This window comes from Schistocerca americana, chromosome 2 (genome assembly GCF_021461395.2).
Source record: "Schistocerca americana isolate TAMUIC-IGC-003095 chromosome 2, iqSchAmer2.1, whole genome shotgun sequence".
Taxonomy (NCBI): Eukaryota; Metazoa; Arthropoda; class Insecta; order Orthoptera; family Acrididae; genus Schistocerca; species Schistocerca americana.
Window position 1 is genome coordinate 289,637,274 of NC_060120.1, and position 14,002 is coordinate 289,651,275.

The window sequence follows — 14,002 nt, forward strand, 5'->3', positions numbered from 1 at the left end:
ACTCATGGTTACTACAAATATTGGAAATATACAAAGTAGATCCTAAATTGATACAGTTCCTAAACATAGTAATGAAAAATTGGAAAACCACATTTAATATCCAAACAAATTCAAATAATATCACATCACAGCCAATACAGATTAAGCGTGGAATATACCAAGGAGACTCATTAAGTCCTTTCTGGTTCTGCCTTGCTCTGAACCCACTATCCAACATGCTAAATAATACAAATTATGGATACAATATTACTGGAACATACCCACACAAAATCACACATTTGCTATACATGGATGATCTAAAACTACTGGCAGCAACAAATCAACAACTCAACCAATTACTAAAGATAACAGAAGGATTCAGCAATGATATAAGTATGGCTTTTGGAACAGACAAATGTAAGAAAAATAGCATAGTCAAGGGAAAACACACTAAACAAGAAGATTACATATTGGATAACCACAGCGACTGCGTAGAAGCGATGGAAAAAACGGATGCCTATAAATATCTAGGATACAGACAAAGAATAGGAATAGATAATACAAATATTAAAGAAGAACTAAAAGAAAAATATAGACAAAGGCTAACAAAAATACTGAAAACAGAATTGACAGCAAGAAACAAGACAAAAGCTATAAATACTTATGCCATACCAGTATTGACCTACTCATTTGGAGTAGTGAAATGGAGTAACACAGACCTAGAAGCACTCAATACACTTACACGATCACAATGCCACAAATATAGAATACATCACATACATTCAGCAACAGAAAGATTCACATTAAGCAGAAAGGAAGGAGGAAGGAGATTTATCGACATAAAAAAACTTGCATTATGGACAGGTAGACAAATTTTTAAGAAAATTCTTTCTAGAACGAGCAGAAACTAGCAAAATACACAAGGCAATCACTCATATAAATACATCGGCTACACCACTGCAGTTTCATAACCACTTCTACAACCCTTTAGATCACATAACATCAACAGATACGAAGAAAGTAAATTGGAAAAAGAAAACACTTCATGGCAAACACCCGTATCATCTAACACAGCCACACATCGATCAAGACGCATCCAACACATGGCTAAGAAAAGGCAATATATACAGTGAGACAGAAGGATTCACGATTGCAGTACAGCATCAAACAATAAACACCAGGTATTACAGCAAGCATATTATTAAAGATCCCAATACCACAACGGATAAATGCAGACCTTGTAAACAACAAATAGAAACAGTAGATCACATCACAAGCGGATGTACAATACTAGCAAATACAGAATACCCCAGAAGACATGACAATGTCGCAAAAATAATACATCAACAGCTTGCCTTACAACATAAACTTATAAAACAACACATTCCTACATACAAGTATACACCACAAAATGTACTGGAGAATGATGAATACAAATTATACTGGAACAGAACCATTATAACAGATAAAACAACGCCACATAACTAACCTGACGTCATACTCACCAATAAAAAGAAGAAATTAACACAACTAATCGAAATATCCATACCCAATACAACAAATATACAAAAGAAAACAGGAGAAAAAATTGAAAAATACATCCAACTGGCTGAGGAAGTCAAAGACATGTGGCATCAGGATAAAGTTGACATCATACCAATTATACTATCAACTACAGGAGTCATACCACACAATATCCACCAGTACATCAATGCAATACAGCTACATCCAAACATATATATACAACTACAGAAATCCGTAATTATTGATAAATGTTCAATTACCCGAAAGTTCCTAAATGCAATATAACATATACCGTACAGTTAAAAGGAAGTGACGCTTGATCATGGTCCGCGTCACTCCATTTTTAACCGGACTTAACGTCTGAGAAAGTGAAGGAAATAATAATAATAATACTCTTTCATCTTGTTTTGAACTCTTTTCCACACATAACAATAACAACAACAACAGCTGCAGCAAAACCTAACCACCTTGATCTACGTATTACATGAGACTGTCAAGGATATTGTCAGTAGTGCCCACAGATTGATATTGTAGTCATAGAATATTATGGAACTTTTTTTTTTTTGTTAAGTGCACAGTTTTACATTTCTGGATATTCAAAGCAAGTTGCCTATCTTTGCACTACTGTGAAATTGTATCAAGACCTAACTGGCTATTTGTGCAGCCATTTAGTTTTGGCTAGGTCTTTATTTTTAGATAACTACATTATCTACAAAAAAGTTGGAGGTTAGTGTCAATATCACTGTCGATTCATTAACATAAAACATGGACAATAAGTGTCCTAGCACACTTCTGTAGTAGACATCTGAAGTTACTTCTGTCAACGACTTTCCATCAAAGATAACTTGCTGTTTTGCACTCACCAAGATATCTTCAGTCCAGCCACAAATTTTATTTGATACCCATGTGGTCATCTATTTTTTAATACGTGTTGGAGTGGTACTTGATCTAAGTGTGTGTGTGTGTGTGTGTGTGTGTGTGTGTGTGTGTGTGTGTGTGTTTTAAAAAATTACTATATCCAGTAGTTTGTCATGATTTATTTCTTTCAGAATGTCATGTGAGAAGAGTTGCACTTATTGATAAAGTTTAATTAAAATGCTGTCAAAATCTACTCATTAACACTTTTGGTGCTGGTCTTGTACATTCCTGCCATTGCACCTGTGTACGGGCTAAAATGTGTGGTTTTTCTGTAAGTTATAACTCTTGTGTACAAATATGTAGTTGAAATTTCAAAACTTTTTAGGTTTATAGGACTTGCTACTTTAAGTATAAATATTTTGGCATTTCTAATGTCAGATCTGAACCCACAGATGAAACTTTAATTTAATAGTACTTGTCACTGAAAAAACTGGAAATGAGTTCTGGTATTCATATACATGCCACAGTAAGCAAACAAAAGATCTTTCTGTTTAAATTTCTTTTACAGCCCATTTAAATCTAAAGAAACTCACAAAACACAAGAACAAAGCAAAAGTTAGTGCTCATAGTGGAGTACAGTGTGATACAAATTGAAATATGGGGAGATACATAGTCCACCATTATACTCACCGACATCATATGCTCGTATTATTTTCCTAATTTACCTGCAGAAAAATCCTTCATAACAATACAGTCTATGAAAATAATACAATAGACGTGTTATCTGAATCGTCATCAGATATTTCATTCTCATCATCTGCAGACTCATGAGTGACTTTGTAAATCATTTGCTCCAGATATTTTTCTTGTTCACTGCACATTATGAATACAAAATCCATGTAACAGAGAACTTAAATGTCAACTAACTCCTACAAAACAAGAGATAATAATAAAGGTTTAAAAAACGAAAGTTTTTTGCGGTGATACTGCTACTGCCATCTGGCAAAAACTACGATGTCTGAAGACTTGACACACATTTCCAGGAGCCGTAAATATACATTTGACTTTGCGGAAAGTCATAACAACTGGCGTGACATAATATTACACCTGCCACACAGTCCCATTTCCTGCAAGCACTGTAATATTACGTTAGCTGCACACTAACTGTTAACAGAGATAATCTTACATTAAAAGTTTAACGTTATAAGACAAATATTACAGGGGAAACTGTGAGTATGTCGTGAGGCAGCATATCACGTGGCACACAAATACCATGACTTTATTCCTCCAGTATTTGAGAATGAGAGCACTTAGTGACCTCCAATAAACTTTACATAAAATTTCAAACTTTTACAAACATTTTTTTTTGCCAATCCTTCCACAAAATGAAAAACAGTTTGTTGCTTACTACATTTTCGCTGTTCATGCAGTAAAACTTCAGCATCAGGCCTGACGTTGTAAATTATTACTTTTTTGCTACTAGTTCTATTCACGACGCAGTTTGTGGACAGAATCAACCTATACCACCCAATTTACCTGCAAAATTATGTCATTGTATGACATATAGTTCAGGGAATATAAGATCCTCATTGAAGTTCGTGAAAAACTATCTTTTGCTTAAAATGGAGTGCAAATTACCTAAACTATATTCATTCAGTGTTTCATAACAACACTTAGTGACTTCCACCTTCTGGGCATTGCCTAAAGTTTTTGTTCGTGGGATCTATGGTTTATTGTGGTTGAGAGATGGGCTAAACAAGTTAGAAATTGTGTATGTGAGACAGCCTTCAGTTTTAATAATTTCAGTTGTTTCTCAATTCCATTGACACTAGTATCTATATCCATCATCTTTGCAGTAGTATGAGAATTTAACTGGGGCAGTACTTGTGTCTCTTCCTGTGTAGCGAAATATTTGTAAATGATATTCAGAATTTCTGATTTTGCTTTACTGCCCTTGATTTTGGGTACTTTGTAATCATGAGTGTGACATTGTGACGCCATTGTAAACTTTAATGTATTACTGGAATTTCTTTGGGTTTTGACAAAGGTCTTTTGATAAGATCTTGCCATAGTAGTCGTTAAAGGCTTTTATGCAGAATGAGATTTTCACTCTGCAGCGGAGTTGCACTGATATGAAACTTCTGGGCAGATTAAAACTATGCACCAGACCTCGAGTCCAACTTGAGACCTTAGCCATTCATGGGCAAGTGCTCTGCCGACTGAACTAACCAAGCACAACTCACGACCCATCCTCACAGCTTCAATTCTGCCAGTACTTCGTCTCCTACCTTTCAAACTTCACAGAAGCTCTTCTGCAAACTTGCCCATGAATGGCAAAGGTCCCAAGTTTGTGTCTCGGTCCGGCACACTGTTTTAATGTTCCAGGAAGTTTCAAAGGCTTTTATGCATTGCCCTCTTGACAGCCAAACAGATTAGATAGCTTTGGCACAGTCACATAATATTTTTGCAAAACAAGCTCCTCATCCAGGCCATAAAGACCCAAGGGATGTTAGCCGGCCACATTGTCATTCTCTATCTTGCGGTCTCATGCAGGTGGGGTATAGAGGGACATGTGGTCAGCACACTGCTGTCCCAGCCATTTTGCAGACTTTCCAGACTGTGGAGCCATTACAGCTCATTCCAATAGCTCCTCAGTTGGCATCATGAGGCTGTGTGCACCCTGTACCAGCCCTCCCACCAAGGAAAAATCCTTTTCAGTTCCAGGAATCAAACACAGGTCCTCTTCTTGGCAACTGTGCTGAAATAGGTGTGTGGAGTCCTTGAAACAACATTTTATTTTCCAAAACTGGCTGTGATGAAGTTGGCATACAGGTGATCAAATGCTCCTTACTGCTGTTATATGCAATTGTGTCGAATAAAAATAAGTGTACAATGCGATTCATTTAGCATCTCTCTCTCTACAACCGTAAGCTTCAGAACCAATTCCTCTTCATGCTCTTGTCCATCAGAGTTAAACGTCTCATCATTGCGATATGAATTGCTCCATCTTCCCTTAGTTTGCTGTACATACAGCATAAATATTTCTACTTGCTGTGATTGTTTTTTGTACATTAACAGTTATTTTTGCTACAACAGCATCGTGATCATTAATATCAATTTCAACATGGATATCCTCAAAGAGATCAGGTCTGTTTTTTGCCATTAGCTCTAATATATTTGTAATGAGTGGACTTCAAAAGTGTTTTCTATGTGGTTTCCAGAAAAAGCATTTATTATTATTTTGCTGGATGTCTTGTCACATTTTCCTTGTACAAATTATAAGTATTGTAATGTTTTTGAACAATTGAAGTTTCCATTGATGATAATATGATTGTGGAACACGACATACTGGCAAGCTGATGTTTCCTTTAACATTCTTAGCTACATATGGGATGACTGGTTGTTGATAGGACTCATTATATAAGTTTATGCCCACTCTTGATACTGAGTCTTACCTAAACAATCTCTCATGCAGTTTCAATTTTTTATCGTGTTGGATCATAGTTTCTTGTCTACTGTGACAAATTCACCACATGTTTCCCATTAGCCTATCCTTTTGAAATACATTTAGGTTTACCTTAAATATCTCTCCTCTGCCAGTTTCAGATGTTTGCCAACTTTCTGTAATTAGTGTTATGTGAGTGCCACTGCTTTTTATGTGTGCTTCAAACTCTGGCACATTGTTGAGAATGCTTTAGCAGTTGATCATTAGGATTTTAATATTCTCATCCATGGCACCCTTTCTTCTTGTCTTAACGTAATACATCAGGGTCACCTACAACTTTTATTATTGGGCCCCTGTGTTACCACACAGTCAGCTACCTGGGTAACAGCTTCTGATGTGTAGTACACCCCTGGGCCATTTAGAGTGACCATACAGCACTCATTCCTATGATGCAAGCACAGGAAGCTGCAGCCCAACTTTTCACAGAATTTTTCATGAGTAAACCACTAATTGATGAAACAGAGCTGCATACAGATCCAAAGTGGATGGTCGGATAGCTGTGATACAATTGAGTCTGAAGAACTTCACAAGATAAACATCATAAATCAAGACATTGGAGAATACAAAAAGGTTCCAAATTCTACCATGCGGTCCATTGTATGCTTTGAAATGCAACAGTACCACAAGGCTCTAAGATCAGCCAGTAAGATATATACCTTGTAAGTGTGCTAACATTTGGACTAGAAGCAGCAAGTACTGAACCAAATAAGAACCATCTCTAGGCAAAATAAATTTTCTCGTTCTTGCCTACAGCAGTCAAAAATAAATCCGGAGTGAGAATCTGACAGCACACTAGGTTTCGAAGGAAGCTTCCTTGAACTAAGTGACTGCAGTGGTATGAGCACATGAAGGAAGTTTTCCCCAATAGGACCTCCTGGAGCTTGCTTTGACCAAAATGTCTGAGGGAAACCACCAAGAGGAAGACCATTTAACACCTGGGAGAAGTGAATCCTGCAGGACCTCAAATTTAGAGGTGCAAAGTGGCATCAGTTAAATAAGTAGCAGCTGTTGATGTACAAGGAAAGTGTGAGGAGGCCTATTTACAACCACACCCAGATTGCAGGAATGGAAAAATGAGGATGAAGCAAGAGAACTACAAGGGAAGGTCAGATTGTCATTATTCGGGAAATGAAACCTTGTCACAGGAATGGAGAATGTCACTGTGTACCAATTCTTAATTGTTTTATCTGTAATTTTAAAAAATCTTAAAATTTGTGTATTTTGAATTGAATTTAAAAAGAAAAAAGTGAACTACAACTCATGATCTGAGTGGTCTGGCCTCCTTTCAAACCTTCTCTCAACTAGTTCATCCTTTCTTCCTGGAGAGTGAACATATTGTACTGAAAATTAGAAATTCTGTGCTGTAATAGGAAAAACTGAACGGTTCCTACATGCGGTAGCAGTAGTCAAGGCATCCCTATATGCATGTTTGCAAGTGTGTTTGTCTGTTTTCCTGTCCCTGCCTCCCTCTCCATTTCCTTTTAACCTTCTTCTGATTAACCCAATACAAGTATTTGATTTTCCAGGAGCTCAGTGCACCATGCATAAGGTGATTACTTACTTATGGGCTGCATATGTTAGGTTAAAAACTTTCAACCTTTGCGTTGGGTTAGACTATTTCTGTCAAATATGATCAAATATTCTAAATGTTGTTGTTTTGTTATTTTTAGGTGTGGGATTTAGGGAAGGCATTAACAATAAAAGAAGTCTACTACACAGGATATGCTATGTTAGCTGCAACATCGATCATGACAGCTTGGTTAATGTCACTGTAATCTAAAATACCTCTCTCATGAAGTGTTTTTGGTGTAGTGTGTTTGAAGACTGTACAACATTATTTATTTATGATACCATATGTAAATCATTAACACTTTTGTGTACATAACTGCTCCATGAGTATTAGTTCAAATGTTTAAATACAGAAATGAATTCACATTGTAGTATTTGGTTGTGTAAAAACTGGCACTGTCCAGAATAGTAAGTAATTCAATAATAAAATGTGCAAAAGTCTTTTTTCTGCTCACGTGGCTTAGGTGCATTGCCTTAATTGTTTGAATAATTGCATTAAATTGTAAATGGATGTAACTGAAAATACTTTATGGGTCATTCTACATTTAGAAGAGTATTATGTGCAGCTTTTTTTTATGATGTAAAAACCAATGTGCCTGACACAGAAAACATTTAGGACAACTATGTGAATTTTGTGGAATGGTGTGTGAAGCCAGTAAATCATTACATAGAATTGAAATGATGTGTTATATTCTTTCATTTGCCAATATCCATAATGTTTTCCAAAATAGATAAATGTGATGCTGCACCAAAGAATAAAACTTGCAAAAAATATCCTGTTCAATGTATTACCAACAGATGAATCACTGAACGCCTTGCATAATATTTTGACTCCTAACAGCGAAAGTGCAATGTCAATACCATGTAAGTGACAATTCAGAACAATGTTGTGACTTGTGTGTGTGTGTGTGTGTGTGTGTGTGTGTGTGTGTGTGTGTGTGTGTGGAAACATTCCACGTGGGAAAAATATATCTAAAAACAAAGAAGATGTGAATTACCAAACGAAAGCGCTGGCAGGTTGATTGACACACAAACAAACACAAGCATACACACAAAATTCTAGCTTTCGCAACCAACGGCTGCTTCATCAGGAAAGAGGGAAGGAGAGGGAAAGACGAAAGGATGTGGGTTTTAAGGGAGAGGGTAAGGAGTCATTCCAATCCCGGGAGTGGAAAGACTTACCTTAGGGGGAAAAAAGGACAGGTATACACTCGCATACACACACATATCCATCTGCACATACACAGACCCAAGCAGACATTTGTAAAGGCCTTTTGAAAGAATACCTAGGAGGCTGACAATTCACTTCTGATGAATAGATGAAACAATTTCTGGCAACATGGCTGAATATGCAAATGTAGTTTTTCAAACTCATCCCATTAAGCATTGAGTGCTTCAACCAAAACGGAGACTGTTGAAAAATAACCTAATGTGTGTTCTATCAGTTGGATGTATTGGTTGTATGAAATAAAGTTCACATGCAGGCTTTTTAACCTTAGTTTCTGATCTCTCCTCATATTTAGAGACTGTGTTAGTGATTAGCTTCTGGCATCACCAAGGATTGTTGTTGTTGTTGTGGTCTTCAGTCCTGAGACTGGTTTGATGCAGCCCTCCATGCTACTCTATCCTGTGCAAGCTTTTTCATCTCCCAGTACCTACTGCAACCTACATCCTTCTGAATCTGCTTAGTGTATTCATCTCTTGGTCTCCCTCTGCGATTTTTACCCTCCACGCTACCCTCCAATACTAAATTGGTGATCCCTTGATGCCTCAGAACATGTCCTACCAACCGATCCCTTCTTCTGGTCAAGTTGTGCCACAAACTTCTCTTCTCCCCAATCCTATTCAATACTTCCTCATTAGTTATGTGATCTACCCATCTAATCTTCAGCATTCCTCTGTAGCACCACATTTCGAAAGATTCTATTCTCTTCTTGTCCAAACTATTTATCGTCCATGTTTCACTTCCATACATGGCTACACTCCATACGAATACTTTCAGAAATGACTTCCTGACACTTAAATCAATACTGGATGTTAACAAATTCCTCTTCTTCAGAAACGCTTTCCTTGCCATTGCCAGCCTACATTTTATATCCTCTCTACTTCGACCATCATCAGTTATTTTGCTCCCCAAATAGCAAAACTCCTTTACTACTTTAAGTGCCTCATTTCCTAATCTAATTCCCTCAGCATCACCCGACTTAATTAGACTACATTCCATTATCCTTGTTTTGCTTTTGTTGATGTTCATCTTATATCCTCCTTTCAAGACACTGTCCATTCCATTCAACTGCTCTTCCAAGTCCTTTGCTGTCTCTGACAGAATTACAATGTCATCGGCGAACCTCAAAGATTTTATTTCTTCTCCATGAATTTTAATACCTACTCCAAATTTTTCTTTTGTTTCCTTTACTGCTTGCTCAATATACAGATTGAACAACATCGGGGAGAGGCTACAACCCTGTCTTACTCCCTTCCCAACCACTGCTTCCCTTTCATGTCCCTCGACTCTTATAACTGCCATCTGGTTTCTGTACAAATTGTAAATAGCCTTTCGCTCCCTGTATTTTACCCCTATCACCTTCAGAATTTGAAAGAGAGTATTCCAGTCAACATTGTCAAAAGCTTTCTCTAAGTCTACAAATGCTAGAAACGTAGGTTTGCCTTTCCTTAATCTTTCTTCTAAGATAAGTCGTAAGGTCAGTATTGCCTCACGTGTTCCAGTGTTTCTACGGAATCCAAACTGAAATATACACATAATCCTCCTCCACCAAGGATTATGTGTATATTTTGTATGAATAAACTGCTCATAAACAACAAATGCCTTGTGTCTGTGTTTATTATTTAACACGCCACTGCCAATATTGAGAGAGAATGAAAGTGTCTTGTTTTGCAGCCAACTAATGGACAGAGAAGCTTGACATGGTAAGAAACACCATCACCTACAATAAACAAAAATGTTTCATTGTCCACTCTAGTTGACATCATCCATACAATTTGTACTGTCTGTAGATGAATGAATAAATAAATAAAGAGAACTTTTTTTAGTTTACATTATTAAACAGTTGTGGATATTGATGATGATGTCACAGTACATTTACTCCTGTATGGAGTTTGTTGTCAACAATAAATCACATTTATAAAATGGTAACATACATAGATATAATATTGGAAAGAGAAATGACTTAAAACACCTCAGTTTAATGGGGTATTCTCCAATACAAATCTGTAACCACTTACCCAGTGATGCGAAGGATGTGACAGACAATACAAACTAAGAGGGGCGTACCTATTATGGGGAAGGCAGTCTATGAAAGATAGTGTCAGAGAGGTTCCTTCAAACTGTTTTTGAAATTATATTAAAAAGTCAAGGAAGTTAGTTTTGCTGTATCTTGATCTTTAAACTACGGGGTTAACTACACACGATTCAAGGAACAGCGAAGTTATTCAGAAGTGGCACAAGAATTAAATCTCATAGCATAATTTGGAATACAGAAAATATCAAAATAGTGAAGAAAAACCTGTAGAGGTAAGTCGCTACAGTTTTTGCAAATTATCTACATTTCCATAAGTATTCTGCAAGCCACCATAAGGTGTCTGGCACAGTGTACCCTGTACCGTTACTAGTCATTTCCTTTCCTGTTCCACTCGCAAATAAAGTGCGGAAAAAATGATTGTATCACTTCACAGTGGCATATAGACATTTACTTTCTAATATATGCGTTCCCAAAGTATTTGCTGTACCACACAACTCTCTTTATATCACCCGCATTTGTTATACCTTCTTCCCTCACTCACAGCTCACAATTTTCTAATGGGACGTACAGGGATAAACAAAATTATCAACAAGCTAGGACAATACATTTGATTTTGGGACAAGCAAAGACAGCTGCTCCTTTTTGATGCTGATGCTGAATCCTATTGGTGTCCATGAAAATTTGCTCTTGTATCCTATGATTGGCCACATTTTTTATTTAATATAAAGAACATATTAACAATCACTAGAGACAAAATAGTCCGTGCCAACTGGAGTACTTTACATCATGACTTCCATTTTTAAAAAAGGCAAAAGACTAAAGCCAATGAAGCAAAGGTAGAGTTGCAGGCAGTTGAGCTTACAGCCGTAGTTTTCTTCAGAGAGGAAAATGCACACACTTTCACACGAGCAAGCACACCTCACACACACCACAGCCATACCTTGGCCCCCCAGCCAGAATGCAGCTGTATCTTGTTGAATAAGCAGCAGTCTGGAGTGATGTGGGAGGGAAGGAGGGATAGTAGGGTACAAGCGGGGGAGAAAAGTCAGCACAGCATGGTGGAGCGTGTAGGGACTAAATGTTGGCAAGACAAGGCTGTTGAACACAGCATCGGGAGGCTCTGAGGGTGAGGAAGGGGGGAAGGCTACAGGGAACAGAGAAGAGGAAAACACCAGTGGGTGCATTGGCAGAGAGAGGCACATGATGTGTTTTTCAGTTGTTCCAGTCTGGTGTGGTATCTGCTGACAAAGGGGCCACTTGTTTGTAGCTGATTTTTTTTGGGGGGGGGGGGGGGGGGGGGAGGACTGGAAGTGTGTGAGGATACGGCATGAGAAACTGCTCGTAGACTAGGTCTGGGGGATAATGCTTGCTGGTAAGGGCCTTTACGAGACCTTCATCATACTGGGCAAGTGATTTGTCAGAGTAGATACACCATATGCAAATGGCCAGACCACAAGAGAGGAATTTTTGGTGTGGAAGGGATGGCAGCTGACCAAATACAGGTACTGATGGTGGTTGGTAGTTTAAAGTGTATAGAGCCATCAGAGAGGAGGTAGTCCAGGACTGTGGTACATTGGGTTGTAGACATCATAGTCTGATTTATATTGATTGACTGTATATTCATGATCTGAACTCAGGGCCAAAACACCCTATCATCATTCCTTAACAGCCTCAACACCTTCTCTACCATCCACTTCAACTGGTCTTCCTTATTCCAACATGCACCTTCCTGGACATTGACCACCTATTGTCGTGCCTGAAATAAGAGACACCTTACACGTGATTCTTTCCACATCTCCGAAAGTGGCATTCTGTTGCCTACCTAACCTCCACAACATCATAGTCCATCCCTACGCCACTCTCAGACCCACCTGTTGCCACAGGGATCATATCCCTATGGAGGACCCAGGTGCAAGACCTACCCAATCCATGCACCCAGCACTTCCTATTCCAGACCTGTCACACGTGTATCCTGCCCTCCCCCCGTAAGATGCCAGGCCACTCGTGACACCAGCCATGTCATATACCAACTCTGCAGCAATCATTGCTCGGTTTTTTATATTGGTATGACTATTAACTGGCTGTCCACAAGGATGAGTGGCCACTGCTAAACCGGCCAAGAGCGAAGTGGACTGCCCTGTGGCACAACATGCACCTGAACATGACAGGCTTCATTCCAATGGCCACTGGAACCTCCCCTTCACCACCAGCTTTTCTGAACTGCACAGATGGGAATTACCCTTACAACACATTCTCCACTTCTAAATTTATCTCGTCCTCAACCTATGGTAACCTGCTGTCCCCACATTCTCCAAACAACAGTATTTGCCCCCCACTGTCCTATCACCACCTCCCATTTCATGTCCTCTCACCCTCATTGTGCACCAGTGCACCCAACTGTCTTTTCCCCTTCTCTGTTTCTCTCCTCCTCCACTCTCCATTGCCCCCCTCCCTTCACTCCACTACAGCCTGCTGAAGCTGTGCCCGATAGCCTTGTCCTGCCACCATCTAGTCGTGAATGCTTCATCAGGCCGTGCCGACTGTCCTGCCCCCTCCCATTCTCTGCTATCCCTACCCTTCCCCGCCCCACCCCGGATTGCTACTTCTGTTCAATGCAACCCAGGACACAGTTGTATTCTGTCCGGACGGGTCAGGGATAGCAGTCAGGTGTGAATGAGGTGTGCTTGCTTGTGTGAATCGGTGTTGTTTTTTTCGCTCTGAAGAAGCCTTTGGCCAAAAGCTCAATGTGTAGCAGTCTTTTTGTGGTGCCTGTCTGCAACTCAATGTGTCATCTTTGTGGTAAGTAGCACTCTATCTTTTTCATAATGTTGTTTTTGAGGGTAGAAACTGTTGGGCGGAGTGTATGGGAACAGTAGGTTACCATAGGTCGAGGCTGGATTGATTTCAGGTGTGGAGAATGTATTATTAGGGTAACTTCCATCTGTGCAGTTCAGAACAGCTGTTGGTGGGGGTGGGGGTTCCAAATGGCCCGTGTTGTGAAGCAGCCATTGAAACCAAGCCTGTTATGCGCAGGTGCATATTGTGCCACAGGATGGTCCACTTTGCTCTTGGGCAGAAATTCCTTACCTCCAACTTAGCCTCACCATCCTTCGCCAAGTCCCTTCCTAAGAACACTAAATTTTCAGCAGAAGAAAGTACAGTCGTACACAGCCTCAGAACAGATCATGACATAATCATCCTACCCGCAGACAAAGGTTTCACCATTGTAGTTATGAATCACAGTAACTACCTGGCAGAAAGCCTCTGCCAGTTGTCGGATTCCTACACCTATAAACTCTGCCAGAGT

General features: G+C 39.1%; 1 protein-coding gene across 1 annotated transcript in view; it reads left to right on the forward strand.

Moving 5' to 3' along the window:
* Nucleotides 1-8,114, forward strand: part of LOC124594334 (succinate dehydrogenase cytochrome b560 subunit, mitochondrial-like) — a 56,311-nt gene extending 48,197 nt beyond the window's left edge. The window contains exon 5 of the mRNA XM_047132703.1: nt 7,537-8,114. Coding sequence (XP_046988659.1) covers nt 7,537-7,641 — 105 coding nt within the window. The 3' untranslated portion in view covers nt 7,642-8,114. The remainder of the gene's footprint in view (nt 1-7,536) is intronic.
* Nucleotides 8,115-14,002: the final 5,888 nt, after the last annotated feature.